General features: G+C 40.5%; 1 protein-coding gene and 1 pseudogene across 1 annotated transcript in view; both read left to right on the top strand.

Annotated features, from left to right (window-relative positions):
- Positions 1-891, top strand: part of LOC146448503 (E3 ubiquitin-protein ligase TRIM45-like) — a 2,306-nt pseudogene extending 1,415 nt beyond the window's left edge.
- An 8,406-nt stretch (positions 892-9,297) lies between these two features.
- The window catches only part of LOC146448502 (uncharacterized), an 8,307-nt gene continuing 104 nt past the window's right edge, over positions 9,298-17,500 (top strand). Inside the window, exons 1-3 of the mRNA XM_085102556.1 lie at positions 9,298-9,422; positions 13,924-14,103; positions 16,347-17,500. The exon at positions 16,347-17,500 is cut by the window's right edge and continues 104 nt beyond it. Coding sequence (XP_084958682.1) covers positions 9,336-9,422; positions 13,924-14,103; positions 16,347-16,751 — 672 coding nt within the window. The 5' untranslated portion in view covers positions 9,298-9,335 and the 3' untranslated portion in view covers positions 16,752-17,500. The remainder of the gene's footprint in view (positions 9,423-13,923; positions 14,104-16,346) is intronic.

The following is a 17,500-nucleotide window of genomic DNA, read 5'->3' as shown; positions in this document are numbered from 1 at the left end:
CCTTTTACTGTGCTAGTAAAACCATTTCATGTCAAACCTGTTTTGTCTTTTGGAAAACAAGGTTCGAATGTGGATGTTGGAATGAACATTTGGGGGCGGTGAGTAACAGGGATGAAATAGCAGTAGCTGACCAGTTGAACCACAGGGTTCAAATCTTCAACAGTAATGCGGATTTCATAAGATCCTTTGGTCGCAAGGGTAGCAATCAGGGGGAATTTAAACATCCTTTTGGAATAGCCTTTGATAAGGATGGAAAGATTTTTGTAGCAGACTGCAGTAACTGTAGAGTGCAGATTTTCAATGCGGAGGGTGAATACATGGGTATGTTTGGTGGGAAAGGAAGCCTTGATAGTCAGCTCTCCAATCCTTGGGGTTTATCCTTGGATAGTCAGGGTAATATTATTGTTGCTGATTCAGGTAACAAACTGATTAAGATCTTTTCCCCTGATGGCAATTTTCTAATGAAGATAGGTGGGTCTGGTTCTTTTAGTAAACCTGTCCACTGTGTTCAGTGTGATGAACATGTCATAGTGTCAGATGCTGATGATCATAGTATAAAAGTGTTCGGTAGGGAGGGTGAGTATAAGTATAAGTTTGGTAAGCGGGGGGAGGGGATGGGGAGTTTAATTTACCAAGTTTTTTGTCAGTGACTAAGTCAGGACTACTGATGGTGTGTGACCAGGATAATCACAGAATACAAGTCTTTGAACTGAATGGTAAGTTTGTTGGAAAGATTGGGACAAAGGGCAGCAACTTAGGAGAATTTGTTCGTCCGTTGTCTGTAGCATTGTTAAGTAACAACCAAATTGTTGTGTGTGAGTACGGCAACCATCGTATTCAAATATTGGAGTGAAAAATTCCCTTTGCCTGAACTTGAATATCAAGAAGAATTGTTTTTTGTACTTTAACCTTTTTTCCTGTGAGTTGAGCCTTTAAAATGTTGATAGAGAAAAGGAGTTGTTAATGTAGTTATTGTGGATACAATGAGAATTACCAACCAGTTTGAATATTAAAACTTATACCAGAAAGAATTATATAACGAACACTTTTAGGTTTAGTTTCTTATAACACTAGAGCCTGATGCAGTTGATTGTATTAACAAGCTACTTTTTACCTAGTTTATTGCATGTTTTGTATCATTGGAAGGGTAATTTCGCTCTTTGCTGCTTTGTTGCTATATCATTTCCAAATACATTTTTCAATGTGGCTTTTTAGTAAGTTTTTCTAAGATTAGTATTTTGGGCATGATATACATCTTAATTGCTTCTTTTATTACTTGTTACTTGTCACTTTCAGCCCGAAAGTGAAGTTATTGGTGGTGGAGCCATTGTCAATCGCTTTGTACCTTAATATATTGGCCGGCTCAAAATAAAACTTCACCTTTGCAAGAACAATACTTTTCGGTGTGGCAGATGCTCAAACAAAACAAAAAATATCTACTTACCTATATCTTAAAAGAACAATCTGTAAGGGAATTTTTGAAATATCTCATAATTACCTACCCGACGTGTAATTTAATTAGTAATGGTTCGTGGAGAAACCTAAAAAATTATAGTATGTGTTAAAATTTTTCAACTATAATTGGTAAGACATACGATGTGCATATCAATCAGAAAGTTAGAAGTGCAATGTTGTATTATTGGTACAATCGCCTGTAGAAATAATGCGATAGACAATGTCTAAAAATTTACAAATTGATAGTGTAAAACAACTTTGTTTCAGACAAAATAACAAGCTTGTGTGTATAACTGTGTAATCTGTATTTATGCTTCTCGCCTCTAACCCCAAATTCAGTTAGTGATCAGGGCCAATGGCGTTGTTTTGGATGTCACGTTAGTTCTTTTTCCTGGGATAGCAAATCCTGACACTTCTCGTTGCGACGAAGTTTTACTAATGGCGTGATATTCTACAATTTCCAACACACATTGATAGATTGAGTGATCCCAACCCACCAGACATCATTCTATCAAATGTGAGAGCAAACTGGTAACCCCTAGGGTGGGTTTCTTTGGTAAAATCCTAATCCGGATTTTTGATCCAAGATCACTGGGATCATGGTGTATCAAAGGAACCGACGAATACACTCTGGGTAAGGTTTTGTCGGTTCATTTGATGCACCAAGATCCGAGTAATCTTGGATCAAAAATCTGGATTCGGATTTTCCCAAACAAATGCACCCCTAATCTCCTACGCAACCGTTAATAGGGACGCCACGTTGCGTGACGACTCTAGGGTCCTATTATCACTAAAGCATTTTCGTTTGAAAATGGTTTCTTTTTGAGGCGTTTTCGTCTATCGCTAGCACTAGAACGCCCGAGAACGACGATGAAGACGGAGACTGTCGAGAACGGTTTGAAAAGGAGAGACTTTTGAAAACGCGTCTTTGATTGTAAACACTTTGTTTCTAGCGTGGACAGTTGAAAACAGAGATTTTTGAAAACTGTGAGGTAAAAAGCGTCACATGCCATCGATTTCAAATCTAATTGGAGTATCTATCCAAGATGGCGGATGGCCGTATGATGCGATGGGCAACCCCAGCTCCTAGGGCCCATCAGGGAGTCATTACCACGTGCATTCTCGTCCCCAGAGCCGCCTGGTCCTCTTAGCCGCTGGAGGCTGGGCACGTGCGAAGGCCCCGCCGGCTAAGAGGGACAGGAGGCCCTGGGGACGAGAATGTACCACGTGCATTTGGTAGCCAACTGACCTCGCGTTGGTTGTTCTACTCTAATCTCGTATCCAGATCTCCCACGGTTCGACATTCCCGAACCGACTGAGATCTGGCTACGAGATTAGTTCTACTCTTTCTGTGCTACACCGTGCTGATGAAAGCCAACCAGCTCGAAACAACTGTCCACGGTTGCATTTTGATTCTCGGTCTGGTCTCTATCATGTCGCTGTCGTGTTAACTTTTCTACCCAGTCATAATCAGCCTTGCAGTTTTCAGCTACTCTTTTGATGCCACCGTTCTCTCCCCTTTCTTTCTCGCTCCAGACCCCGAGCTTGATTTTTCTCTTCGCCCTATATACACCCAACCTTGAAACCTGTTCACAGACTGATGCGGATAAAAATATTTTCCCACGTTTTTATCGAGATGATAACGGACTCTTTTGAAAACGCATTAGTGTGCCTGAGGCCGTAACAACGGCTGCGTAGAAGACTAGCCATCGACAAACAAAATAGGAACAAAGAGAGAGAGGGTGGGGAGGGAAGGGAACTCAAGTACTTTAAGGCTAGGTTATTTGGCATTCAAAGACCCCCAGTAAAGATTTTAATGAACCTCTGTTCTCTGTCGAGAAAAGAATTTACACTATAGAGGAAATTCATTCCATAAACTGCCTGACTTTCTTGACCAAACAAAAGTCTTCCCAAGTGTCACGTGACATTCCTTGGTTGATGACGTCACATAACTTGTTTTTGAAAATGGGGAACATTTATACTCCAAAATTTTGAAAACGTTTGCCATTAAAATGTTTAGTATAACTGTGCCAACCTAATTCCGCCTTTTAAGGTGGTACTCGTTATTTATCTTTTAAGATATTTGGACATTTTTCATGTCACGTGACCCATTTTCCTTAATTGACCGTTACTCTTAAGATGTGGACATCATTAAAAGGCAGGATGATAAAGCCCTTAGAAGGGCTCATCGAGTAAGCAACATACGAGATTGATATAATGTAGCTTTTTGTTCCCCATTTTTGAGTAAAGATTTTAACCGTTATAAGTCGTTTTCAGGTCACGTGACTAGAATCTGATACAGCAAATTTTGGAAAATTAATAAGGACACCGATAATAAACTGTTTGCCAAGTTTCACAGAGATCGGACAAATGCTTTCCCTCCAAATAAAAATGTGCATAATAATTAGGCTGGTCAAGCTTTAATACACTTGAGAAGGAGGATTTTAGCTTAATTGAGTTGGTTTGAAAGATGCTTGCAACTGGGACGTAGATGTTTCTAATCTCAAGTTTACTCGCATAACTGAAGAACTGAAGGTTAACAACTGGGAAATGAATTTTATATACATTTGTTAGCACCAGTAAAATTAAACTGAGTTCCGTTTGAACAGTTCTGAACTATATAGGATATATTTAAAACTGTGGGTTTAAATCTCGATCGTCTGTAAATCCTTCCCCGTCATTCTGAAAAAGGTCACAAAATCAGGAACTACGTGGTATATGTTTTTGGACAACTCTCTGGGAAGTACACTTTCTTCAGTTTGTTGTTGACAAGGAACTCTTTTCACTTGAAGCTACTTGACGTAAGTATTTAGATTCAAATTCAGTTTTTCCATAGTTTCATGATTACTGTCTTTTTTTTGTTGTTGTTGTTTTTGGCTTGTCTCCTTTTTCTTGCGCGCCTCGATCGCTTCCGCTTTTTATGCCTGAACTCAGAAAAACAAACTCGCAAACAAATGCTACTGGATGATTTGCATCTACAGCTAAAGAACATGCAGATCAATCAATCCTATTATCAGATCAAATCTACATCACCTTCGGCCCTTTAATCACAAAAGATAACTAAACGGCTAAATATGAAAAGCATATTCACTGACCTTCTGTGCTTCTCTTCCGATCATCGTCCGACGATTTTTCGGAAGATTCCGACGATTCTTCAGAGCTTGGGCTGTCTGTCTGATGAATAAACTGACTGATCTCACTGCATGGTTATTGTGATCTTTTTATGCTTTTCGGGAACGCTTTTGGCAGTAACGTTAACTGGTTACCGTAGCTTAACTGAGTTTTTTATGGGAGGGGTGGGGATGGGTTTTATTAGACACAGGGCGCTAATTAGTTTACCGCAAATGGCTTGACTTAGTATAAAGCAAGCCAAATTAACCATCAAACTGGACGAGAATTTACTGAAGATTTTTCGAGAGGCACCTCTAACTAACCTGGGCTAGCAACCTAAAGAATTTTTCATACGACCTCTGTTGAGCACAGCAGCCTCAATGATCAAGTACAGAACTCCTGTTGTACTTGAGGAAAACCAGCAGATGAATCACATTTGTCACCCGAAATTTTATTTAAAGTCACAGGTGAGACTTTGATCTGTGGGAAAATCTGGAACACTCCTCTGTAGAAGGCGTCATAAAACACCTTCAGGACAGACAAATATCCACCAGGGTGTTTCAATTTTCCATCAGGAAGGGTATTTTTACATATCATTAATATTAAATGTGTTCAAATGTCCAGGAACGGGTGAAAGGGCCCGTCAATCTCGTACCCAGAGTTCTCAGGCTCTTTGGCCAGCGTTTAGTCACCAGGACTAACCGAAGGACTCTGGAGAACTGGAATTTTATTACCGTAGGAGTTCTGCAGTAAAACAATGCAAGCCGTTACGGGGCAGCAGATAAAAAAAATGTATTTTTGAAGTCCCTAATAGTCTCTCCTGGCGCCCACCCGCTGACCGTCCTTTATCATTAAATGTGCACATGATATATTGTTTTATTGTAAATACTTTATTGTTGAAAATTAATAAGTTTAAAAATACGCTATTCAGCACTCGAGCTGCTTATGTATTTTTTAATAAACAATCTATCTATCTAAGATATTGTACATGTGCGGACAAGCGTAGATACATTCTCGTCCCGAGAACCTCTTGTCCCTCTTAGCCGGCGCAGCTTACGGTGGCTAAGAGGGACAGGCGGCTCTCTGGACGAGAATGCTGCAGATAACAAAAATGTCTGGAGTGGAGAATGCGCGCGCATCACGATCCTCCCCAGACCACTCGCGGTTTTCCAGTCCATCGTACGGCAAAAAGATGGTGACTGATACATTTACCCATAATTCTTAGCGAGCAAAAAATCTAAAAACGCTCATAAAACGCACAGAAAAGTTCTAAAAACTTCAAATCTAGCATTCGCAATGTTGTAAGTACAGAGACGAAATTTGCAAAAAATATGGCTTTCTATGTGCTTTTCCGCTGTGTTAGGTTCGCAAGGTATTGTGGTAGAATACATACAGTAGACTGTTCAACGGCTAACGATAACTTAAAGAAATTGCAATAAATGGAACGAGGATGCGCGCGCTTTAAAAACTGAGGAGAAAGGGAATGCACGCGCGCTTAATATTTTTGGTTACTCCCATGGCAACCAGAGGCCTTCTTGCCTATTTGTTGAATTTACGTTTCGTTCCGTTTCTTTCTTTCTTTTTTTCTTTTCTTTTTTTTTTTTTTTTTTGGAGGGGTGGGGGGGGGGGGGGGGGGTCAAAATTAAGCAGGCTGTCAAATGTCTAACTGAGTAAGACTTAGTAAGGGAATGTTTTTTTCGGCCAGGAAGCATGGAAGGCGATTTTTAAGAACATCAAAGCGTGTTTCATAATGAGTTCAGTTCTAAGGGTGAAGAGGAGCTTTTCAAGTGTGCGAAAATAAAACAAAAACTGATTAGGTTTTAAATCTTACCTTGTCGATATGCACGTTGCTTAATCCCTTGTAGCACACGGAAAGTGAAGATAAACGTAACAAGCCAGGCGCGTAGGAGGGGGGGTTCGAGGGGTTCGAACGAACCCCCTTTGAAGATCAATAATGACGGAAGAAAAACTTTTAAATAAAGTTCCTGTGGTGGAAATACATCAACCAAAGAAAAATAGAGATATAAACCCGTTCTTTAGGCCTTATGTCTTATCCTCAGTAAAAATAAAAATTGTCAAGAAACCTTACAGATTCAAAATTTTAATGACGTTTCATTTTTGCGGTAAAGCCGCATCCGCCCGAAAAAGCCATAGAAAAGCATGCTTTGCGATACGTTTTGTTCTCTGAATACGGCATTGTTCTGAAAGGAGATTCACCTCAAACTTAATGGTTCAAGCCTTATTGAGTTTCACACGCAATTACGTACAATTTCGTCTGAGAATTCCCACCACAAAAGCGGTAAGTCAACGATACATGTTTTTGTTTATTTTCAATATTCAATAAATAACCTAGTTGACTTTCGTCTTGTATACATGATCGTGTCTTTCCTTAACCTCGTGGCTTAGTCACACCGTTGAACTGATGTCCGTTGTCAGTGAAACAAAATTGAAAGGCATCATTTCAGTTTTTGAATCATCCGCCTGCTTTAAGTTTAAAACTGCGTACAATTGGCCTTATCACTGTTTTGACCCCGACGACTTCACCAACCTGTACATGCTCCTGAAACTTCCAGTCACCACTTGTGAATGTTAACGTTCCATAAGCACAATGAGGAGTTTGAACAACTACATGAGGTGTACCATGGGAGAGAATAGGCTGTCCGCCCTGGCTCTAATGCATATCAAATATGATATGCCTTTCAATCTTGACGCGATAGTCAATTTGTTCGAAGGCCTGCACCCGAGGATGATGCAGTTTACCAGCTTAATGTAAGACTATCAGCAGATCGAATAGCTATCAGAACTTGACAGGGCGCGGAATGTACATTGAACTTTCTCGTTTAAGTTGAAACAATTATGCCGTCGAAATGATGTATATAGCTTAAAAAGCTGCTGTAAAACAAAGTTGTGATTTCCCTCAAATGGGTCTCAAAATGCAGGAAATGTGGTTTCTGGGAACCTAGATTTTCAAACAGTTCCGGGGCAGCATGCCTTCGGACCCCCCTCCCCCCCCCCCCCCTCAACGAACACCCCTATCGAAACCTTAGCTACGCGCCTGCAAGCAGGGCTAAAATCCTCATGCTTATCACAAACTCTCTAAGCTCTCGAAAACTGACCTGTTTTTACATCAAAACCAGCGAACTAAATGTTTGATGTCATAGACGAAGTTTATGACGTGGCTAGCGTGCGCGACATCCTCGGACACCGTAGGCAGATAGACGGATAAGGAGAAAGTCAAACTGGTAAGTTTACAAAAACGAACTAGCGAGTTCTTGTAAACTTACCATATTCGTTTAGACTTTTTTCTGACCCAACTACCTGCCCCTGGGTCTCCGAAGATGCGTGCGCGAGATCATACGATGACTTCATTTCCAGGTTGCACATTTTCGTCAGGCATCATGTTATCAGGTGTGTTAGATGAAACGGCTAAGGGATCATATATCGCTCGTGCTGCAAAATACCACCGACAAAATGTTTCCTAATTTCACGTCAAGAGAACTGGCATAGCGAGAACTACTGAGTATTTAGAGTGTATTATAATGTAGATTAACTTGAGCAATCATTCATTTTCTGAATACAATTATTGACGTTCATTTACAACCTCTTTCCCAGGGACTTTTTCCTAGCTTGGGGGTGGGGCCCCAAGCTAGGGAAAAGGCCCTGGGAACGAGGTTGGTGCATTTAATTTTAAGAATTTTTTTTAATTGCATATCCGGACGTCAGTGTTCATACACCACGAGGTAAGCCGTGGAAACGATGGCCATATAGCCAGTTTTTTCATTTGCTTTAGCTGTGAAAAGATCAGTTTTCAAAGGTAATACCGTAAACTGCTGCTTATAAGCCCCCACCCCCCCCCCTCCTGCTTATAGCCCCCACCCCCGGTTATAGGCCCATCTACCTGTAAACCAAAAAATACATCCAATTATAAGCCCCCCTCTAACTTTCCTTGTTTTGAGTGATATTAAGCATCTCCACAAAACTCTGTACTACTATTAACAGAAATTGAAAAAATTATTGCGGAAGAATAAGTTTATTACTCCCTTTTATTATCTACTCTTTATGTAACTACTGTTTAACTTTATTGTAAAAAGAAAAAACATTAAAGTAACTTTTCATTGCTTTATTGTAGATCCAATTTCTTTCGTGTTGTTAATTTTAATCTTGTTCCAAGTACTGAAATGAATTCGATTTATTGCTACGTTTTTAGGCTTAATTAAAAACCAGTAAACGAAAAACGTATTTCGATCAACACTCGTTTTTTTTTTATTCCGGTTGTAAGCCAGCATCGGATTTAAGCCCGCGGGGCCAGTTTATCCTGGATATAGCCCATCTAAAACCCCTTACGAGGTTGTATGAGCCCAGGGCTTATAAGCGGAAGTTTACAGTATGGTAATAAGAAAGTCCCAAATTGGTTGAAGTAATATAATGTGCTCAGTCTGTAGGTTTATTCACCACTTTTTGCAGTAAATTCTAGTATAATTGAATTTCAGTGCCGGGTCGGCAGTGATTTAATTGCAACACGCAGTACAACGGGTATAACGTAAACAGCTAGCGAAGACTACTGGAATTTCATGGTTCAAATAAAGTTGCTAAATCGATCGCGTTTATCACAAAACCCCGCAGTTGCCCTTTAATTCCCATTTATCATTTAAATGACAGCCATCACTCAGTTTGCGACTATCTGCACTCACCGAACCCACTCACCGCTCTTCCCAGAAGCGGAGCAAACCTGGGACCGAAACTAGATGTGCTAAAGTCAATGGCTGCCGATGGCTGCTATGATACGAGAAAAAGTTGTCGATTTGATCGCAAGAAATTTACGGGAGCCGAAGGGACTTGGAGGATACTTCATAAGGGTGAGTTGATTTTTGATGTGACTTTTGATAATTAATTTGAGGGTGATCAGACAGGCATGGTACCTGGAATCAGATATGACTTCCGGCTCGACTACAAAAATTCGAAGTCGCCATCATTGCATGGACCTCGGACTGATGAAAAAGCCGATGCTTTATGCGATCAGTAGACAAGATTTTAAGGACAAAAGCTAATTCCGTCTTTTTTTATTTGTCCTTTTGCTTAACATGCCTGACTGTATCTAAAAATGATCCAAAAGTTTTGAGAAATTTCTTCGGACAATGTTCGATGGATTGACCAATTGTTTTTAATTTGAAGCCCTATATCAACACTGATCAACATCAGATTGTACTAGAAATACGTGACTCGCAAAACCTTGCGAAGCTGGGGCTGGGTGGAAAGCCCTCTTTACTCGTATTGTAGCATCAAACGAGGAGATTAAAAGGCGCATAAGATTTTCTTTTGATGAGCATGGTGTTTTCGTAGTTCCACGGGCTAGTTTGCGGTTGAAAATCTATTCCTGACGCGACGTAATGTACAACGGGCGTGCAGCGCTGTCGTGTTCGATGAATTTATTTCCCACGAAAAATTATTTACCGCGGCCGCAAAACGTGTAATTTCTTTAATGCACTCTTTCACAAAAAAGATTTCTAAAAGAAAGGGAAAAGATTCTGGAGAGACAGTTCTGTATCCAGTGAATATTGATGAACATTGCAGTTGAAATTTGATCATGCACGCACATTTTTTTCGATGTATGCAAATTTTGCTCCAGACGACGCCAGACAGTCTGACGTCATTGTGCGGACACCTTCAAAGATATAAACATATATACACATATATATATATTTTTTTCGATGTATGCAAATTTTGCTCCAGACGATGCCAGACAGTCTGTCGTCATTGTGCGGACACCTTCAAAGATATAAACATATATACACATATATATACATATACTAGAAATACGTGACTCGCAAAACCTCGCGAAGCTGGGGCTGGGTGGAAAACCCTTTTTACTCGTACTGTAGCATCAAATGAGGAGATTAAAAGGGGTATAGGATTTTTTTATGAGCATGGTCTTTTCGTTGTTCCACAGGCTAGTTTGCGGTTGAAAATCTATTTCTGACGCGACGTAATGTACAACGGGCATGCAGCGCTGTCGTGTTCGATGAATTTATTTCCCACGGAAAATTATTTTAGCGCGGCCACAAACGTGTAATTTTTTCAATGCAATCTTTCACAAAAAGGATTTCTAAAAGAAAGGGAAAATATTCTGGAGAGATAGTTCTGTATCCAGTGAATATTGATGAACGTTGCAGTTGAAATTTGATCATGCACGCATATTTTTTCCGATGTATGCAAATTTTTTTCAGACGACGCCAGACAGTCTGACGTTATTCATACTTTGTTTGCGCACTGTTGCCAGGCAACAGCACGGACACCTTCACGGAAATATATAAACATATATATAAATATATGTTCGGCTCGAATTCGCACGGCTTAGCTCCCGAGCGCGGCCTTCGGCCCGACAAATTTATTAACCTCGCTACGCTCGGGCCTTCGGCCCTCGCTTCGCGAGGAATAAATATATTTTTCGCTTCGAATTCGTGCGGCTTAGCCCTGCTCGGGCCGGCTCGGGCCGACAAATTTATTAACCTCGCTACGCTCAGGCCTTCGGCTCTCGCTTCGCGAGGAAGTATCGCAATGCTTTTTCAACCCTTAAGGTCATGAGAATTAAGGATATGATCACCCAAGGTGAATAATTTCTTGATATTTTAAAAAACTTCTCCCTAGTCCCATATTTTCAAAGAAAAAAATGAGGACAAGGTAGGAGAATTTGTTTTTTGATCTTTGGGGTTAAAGGGTTTAGCTTTAATATGTCATGTTAATTCAGCCCAAGTCTACAAAAGGTGGAACATTTCACTGATCTTTCAATCAACCCTAGGACCAGATTTACAACCGGTATTGGCAGAGCATTATAGTTGTCAAGTATAGGAAATAAGTTGCCCATCAAACGTCCTCAACAAACTAAAAAAGTAACATAGTTCACATGTCTGCATTGGTCCTTCACTCCTGGAGGGGGGAGATAGGGGGGAGCTCCCTGGTAAGAGGGGTAGGGCTATGGACATCTAATTTTGTCTCCTTTTGGGGTTCAAATTGTGGGCAGTTGGTATCACAGGATGCTTTGAAGGAAGGAAAGCTTAGGGTTACACTGTGAGTCTTACATGTAGGTCTTATATGTATGGACCGACTGGTCTGGCCAGTCAGTTCTGTCAGATGGAAAGCACTCTTAGTCTTAAGTCTCAGACATGAGAACTATCTTTGAAATTCTTTCCTATTCCATTATAAATAATAAAACAGTCTTTAGTTATTAACCCGTCTCACCATGGCACATTTTTTCACTCTGTATATGTGCAGAATCAACTTTATGAGAGTCTTTCTATTCATTGGAGTGTTCACCCAACCATTGAATTCAGTGTCAGAAAAGGCATCTTAGTTTATTACCAGAAATATTGGTACTGTCTAATTTCTATTCAAAACTATTGATCCTTGGGGGCACAACTTTTTTACCTGAATTAAGCTGATGTTAAGGTTAAAAAGCAGCTTAAGTCTTCCAAATGTCTTTCGGCAGACAATTTTGTGAAGAGAAAAAGGTTTACATTGAGAAAGACCCTTGGAACACTCCCAAAAAAAATCTACACATGATTTAGATCCTGTTTCATTAATAAGAAGTTTATTCTTTCTATTTGTTTTAATTAATGCATGCATATGTTAATGGTGCAGCCAATATGGATTTTACAATAACTGTCCAAATTCTTGCGCGCTGATTGGCTCGTGGCTATTGTCTATAAGAGTACAGACAATAAAAATGACGTCAGATGTAACGCACGCGCTTTCTCAACGAAAAAAATAGTCAATTCCGCTCGTACTTTTTCCATGTTATTGTAAAAAACAAATCGACGGCAGTTTTCTATGGTCTATACTCTTATAGACCATAAAATGACGCCATAAAATATCCAAAACTTGGCAGTGAAACCACTCGCCTGCGGCTCGTGGTTCCACTTGAGTTTTGAACATTTTTTGACGTCATTTTATGGTCTATAAGAGTATAGACCATAGAAAACTGCCGTCGATTTGTTAACTCAACCTCAACCCCAGAGTCTCTCCAGCATTTCACTTCCCAGGGGGTGTGAAGAAGGGGGACCCAGAGAACAAAGTTAAGACAGTTTCAAAACTGAGAGGTATCTTTATTAAGCTGCATTGTTATAAAGCTGAAGCTTTTCCTGCCAAAGTACAGTCTTTCATATTTCGCTAGTTCATAGTCACATGACATCTAACAATAGAACTGTTTGCTGCCAAAAGCCCACAAGCCTGTAACATTACAAAATTAATACTGTGATTTCACAAGGTAACAATAAACTGTTAACCGCGAATGTTGACTGCTTTTGCACGTGAACAGAGCATGCGTGAGGGTGGCATGATGTTGCATTAGATTTACAGCATTTCTCAAAGTTTTGTTTGTCTTTTGTTTTTGTTTGCAAATGGCCCCTTCAATCTGATGTCTTTGTTATAATGCTATATATAGCAAATCACTTAATGACTGGTTCCTCGGGAATTTTGTTTCCCTTGAAGGAAACAGAATTAACCCAGTCAAGACCTGGGCATGAGTCATTAAGTGTTTATTATTACTCCACGAGGAATACTGATGTCCCTTCAGGCATACTGACCTGATCATTTTTCGGACTCTTCAATTATGATTAATTTTGTATTATTCCTTATTTTACAGCACTTTAGAATTAGTTGTGCAATAACCAAATGTGATCAGAATGTTGCTCCTAGTGTGTTTTTAAGGGGATGAGATACTCAGCGAAGTTTAATTGGTTGGGGGTGTACCACTGGGGCTATACCAGGCCACATTCAGCTACATTTTGCCTAGCCTGCAAATGCAGACATATTTCTGGCTGTCACTTCTCTCTGCCGAAAGAAGCAACAGCAGGAAATATGTGTGGCGGCGTCTGTGTTCGCAGGCTACATTTTGCCACCCAATTCTAAATGAGACACCAAAACTCCTTACCCTACCTTGACCTTAATTTGTCGTCCCACCCCTGGACCTGTTCCAGACTGTATTTGTCTTGATGATACCCTTAATTCTGGACCAAAACTGTCTGATTTCTATACCTTGACCTAGACTAAACTGCTTGAGAAAGATACCCTTCACAGTAGCACATACCTATATAGCATATATATGGGAGTAGTCTCCACCCCCACCCCCTAGCCTGCAGAACAGGCATTATAATTATTTTGGGGGGGGGGGGGAGGGGTGGGGGGTGTTCAGAGGAGAAGAGGCAAGTGCAAGGGGTACATGACTCGCGCTCTGCATTCGCCTCGTGCTTGCCTCCGCTCCCCTGAAAAACGCAAAAAAATTAATGCCTGTTCTGCTTTCTACCCACCCCCAGAATAAAACGTTACGCCAGTTAACCTTTGTGTTTATTAAATGTTTTACAGTTCATGCTTGAAAAGGCCAACACAAGCTTGGAAAATAAAGTTGTTAAACATCTGGATATTCAACCCGATCATCAGATCCTTGAGGTTGGGTTTGGTCCCGGAGCTGGATTAGAGGCTGCCTTGAAAAAAGTGGAACATGGAAATGGCAAGGTTCATGGCGTTGACATCTCTGAACAAATGGTAATTAAAGTTCTCCTAAACTTATTAGGGGTGTCTGCGTGTGTTCCGGAAGGGGGGTGATGCGGGGGTGCTCAGATTTTAATTAAAGGAAGGTGCAACATTGAAGATTTGATTGCTGCTGCTCCCTCGGGTAGACTGGGAAGAGGAGGGTGGGCTCATTTCCCTAATTAACGGCAGTTGGTAATCGAGCCCAGATGTAAAGTTAAGCCAAAATTTTATGCTTAGCAAATACTTATTCTTGGAATCTGTCATGTTTGCTTACCGAACCATTTATACGATGATCAACTTGAGCCGTCAACATCCCCCCCCCCCCCCAGGGAGTAGTGAATTTGTTCTTTGCCTTAGAGTGGTGGGGTGAGCAATTTGAACCCGATGTTTCTTTTGGTCTGGCAAAACACAAATATACCCGGTTTTTCCTGGTTTGTGGGAGTTGAGGAGTTTTTCAAGCATAGGATTTTGTCTTTGTGAGTGAATGGTGAGTGAATGGCTCACTCTAAATAAGCTGAACAAAGGAGTTTTAAAGATGTCATTAATAAATCACAATCTGTAAAGCATGAATAGTGATTTATTGAAGCTGAAAATTTGTCTTCAAGAAGAGACATTAACAATTTGAGCTCTTAATAGTGGTGTGTCGGGACAGCTTTGTGGCCCTTATGAGGGAGGGTGGGGTGATTCTCAACAGTTCAAATGACAGGTGACAGGAGCCATGGGCTCCTGCAGGTGATGTTGAAGTTTTCCCTATTTTTCCGTTGGATTCTCAAGACTGGTATGCTTCGATGGAGTTGCCACCATCTTGGTTTGTAAAAGCGAGCTCAATCTGGGGAGAGTCAGTGGCTAAACTACCGAGGGGAGCCGGAGTGGGGGTTCGTTCCCACCCCCCTCGGTAGTTTAGACACTTTCCCCAGATAGTGCTCGCACAAGATGGCAGCCAGCTCCACCGAAGCCCGCTAGTCTCGAGAATCCCATGGAAAAATAGGGGGACTGTGAGCAGTCTATTTTGTTACCACTGCAAAGTAAAATCATGCAGTCCAGAAACAATTCAAATCTGCAATGGAAAGGAAGAAACTGGAAATCCAATTGGCTTTAACAGAGTTCAGTTACTATGAGTCGACGCAAGTGGCCCATACGACCAGGGCCCGCATGCTTGAAAGCCGATTAACGCTAATCCCCGTTTAAAAATTAACCGAGTTTTCATCTCGTTTATTTTAAACGTTTTTAAGAGCTAATTTTAAGCTAATGGTAAAGAAAAGTCCAAGTCAAAACCAAAGAATAATAATCTTTTGGAAGAATCTTTATTGATTAGTCATTAAACTTGAATCAAAGTTTATGTTAACACAGGATTAGCTTAACCAGGCTTTGAACAACTGGGCCCAGGGCTTAACTCCGTGTATGTAGCGTGAGCAACTAAGAGTATTGTACTTCCCCCTGGATAGAATGCCAGTCCATCAAAGGGTTACCCCAGCAGTATGTCGCCGGTACCCATTTCTAAACCTGGGTGACCGTGAAGAGAGACGATGTTGAGTAAATTTTCTTGCTTAGGAAACAACACAGCAAAGAAGAGACCAAGCTAGTTTCGAATCACTGACCCTCCGATCTTCCGATAGTTTGTCTTTTCTTTCTCTTATCTTTATTTTCACATGGAAGATCACTGTGCATCGCACTGTATTTGAAGGCCGTAGCCTGTTTACTAATTTTTTTATTTTCCACAAGCACCTGCACTATTGGTGAGATAACCAACCTTTACCAAATACAAGTTTACACAGATGTAGTTCCGACTGTCTGATTGAAAGTCCGGCGCGTTAACTAACCATTACACCACCGTGCCTCCACCCCCTCCCCGGGGGAAAACTTCCGTATAAAGTGACAGGGGTGATCGTCGGAAATTTTGAAAGGAACCAGTTAAAAGGTACCAGAATTCTGCTTTTTTGGCGTGATCTTCAAACCATTTTTTACCCCTAAAAGGGAACCAAATCAGTTGACTGGCATTTATAGTTCTTGTCAAATTTTTCGACTCAATACTCTCAAAGGTATCATCATACCTCCGACGGAAGTCATTTTAGATTTTAGCACCCTAAGGGGTACCAAACCACGAATCGTAACCACTAAGAGGTACGACGATCACCCCTGTCACTTTTATTTGGGAGTCCTCAACCGGGCCTCCACATGAAGTGACACATGTTTGCCCTAAACAGCGGACTATATATTTCAGTAACTAAAAATGTCCTCCTATTATTTACTACCAGGTAAATTACGTGAAGAAACAATTCAAATCTGCAGTTGAAAGACAAAAGCTGGAAATCCATTTAGGCAGCGTCGTGGAGCTTCCATACTCAGACAACTTTTTTGATCGCGTGTTTCACACAAATTGCTACTACTTCTGGCCAAACCTTGATGAGGGAATTTCAGAACTTAAACGAGTCATGAAGCCGGGCGGTTTGATGGTAACAGGTCTCATACATGACAGACTAAAGGAGACTAATAGTAAAGGATTTATGAAATATGGGCCTCACTGGCGCCCTGAGCCCTATGTAGAAAAACTCACCGAAGGAGGGTTTATAAACGTTACCATGGAAACTGTCACAAGACCTTCAGGCCGCAGCTACCAAGTCATTTTGGCTTTAAAAGCAGTGCATGAAGAGAAACATTGAATATTTGCGATAAATTTCCAAGACATTCACGCCCATAGCGTACATGTCGTCTTCAATCATAATTTGTTTTGGCGTGTCTCGGACAAACAGCCTTTAAATAAATGAACATACTTTTTGATTAACCACGAGGACAACACCAACGAAAACGTTGCTTAGATATATATATGTATTAGCCCCTGGGGGTTCCCTAAAATGGACTATACGGGAAGTTCTACCTGAATTAGAAAACGTTTTTTTTTTCAGGCTGGAGGTATATTAATAATATAATAGTAGTAATAATCTTGATAAAGCAGTGCTTTTGTGCCGTTTATGACTATGCGGGAAAAGCAGATCTTAAAATGTATAACAATCTATGACAGTTTTTCCCAAATTGAAGCTTAATCATGTCTAAAAAAAAAAAAAAAATGCGTGGTTCCCCCCAATTTTGTTTTTGGATTTCAAAAGCCCTTGGTAAGACCTTCTTTTCTCGCATAGTCAGTAACCGCGATGAAATACCTTTACTAGAGGGTCTCAATGGGGTAGTGGCTTTTACGGTTAACGGTTAATATTTTGGCTTTTTTAAGGCTAACGGTTAATTTTTTCCATTACGGTTAACAGGAGTTGTTAATAACTAATTGCTATTGTTTTAAGAAGTTAAATATTAATTTCCATTGTTGTAAAACATACTGAAAGTCTTTGGAGTATTTTGAGAAGAAAAAGTATTTGTGTGTGTGTACATTCTCAGTGAACTATATAACTTTTATGCTTTT

This window comes from Pavona decussata, unplaced genomic scaffold (assembly GCF_977016875.1).
Source record: "Pavona decussata unplaced genomic scaffold, jaPavDecu1.1 SCAFFOLD_912, whole genome shotgun sequence".
Lineage (NCBI taxonomy): Eukaryota > Metazoa > Cnidaria > Anthozoa > Scleractinia > Agariciidae > Pavona > Pavona decussata.
The sequence above is the reverse complement of the archived record's forward strand: the minus strand, read 5'-3'. Positions and strand labels throughout refer to the sequence as shown.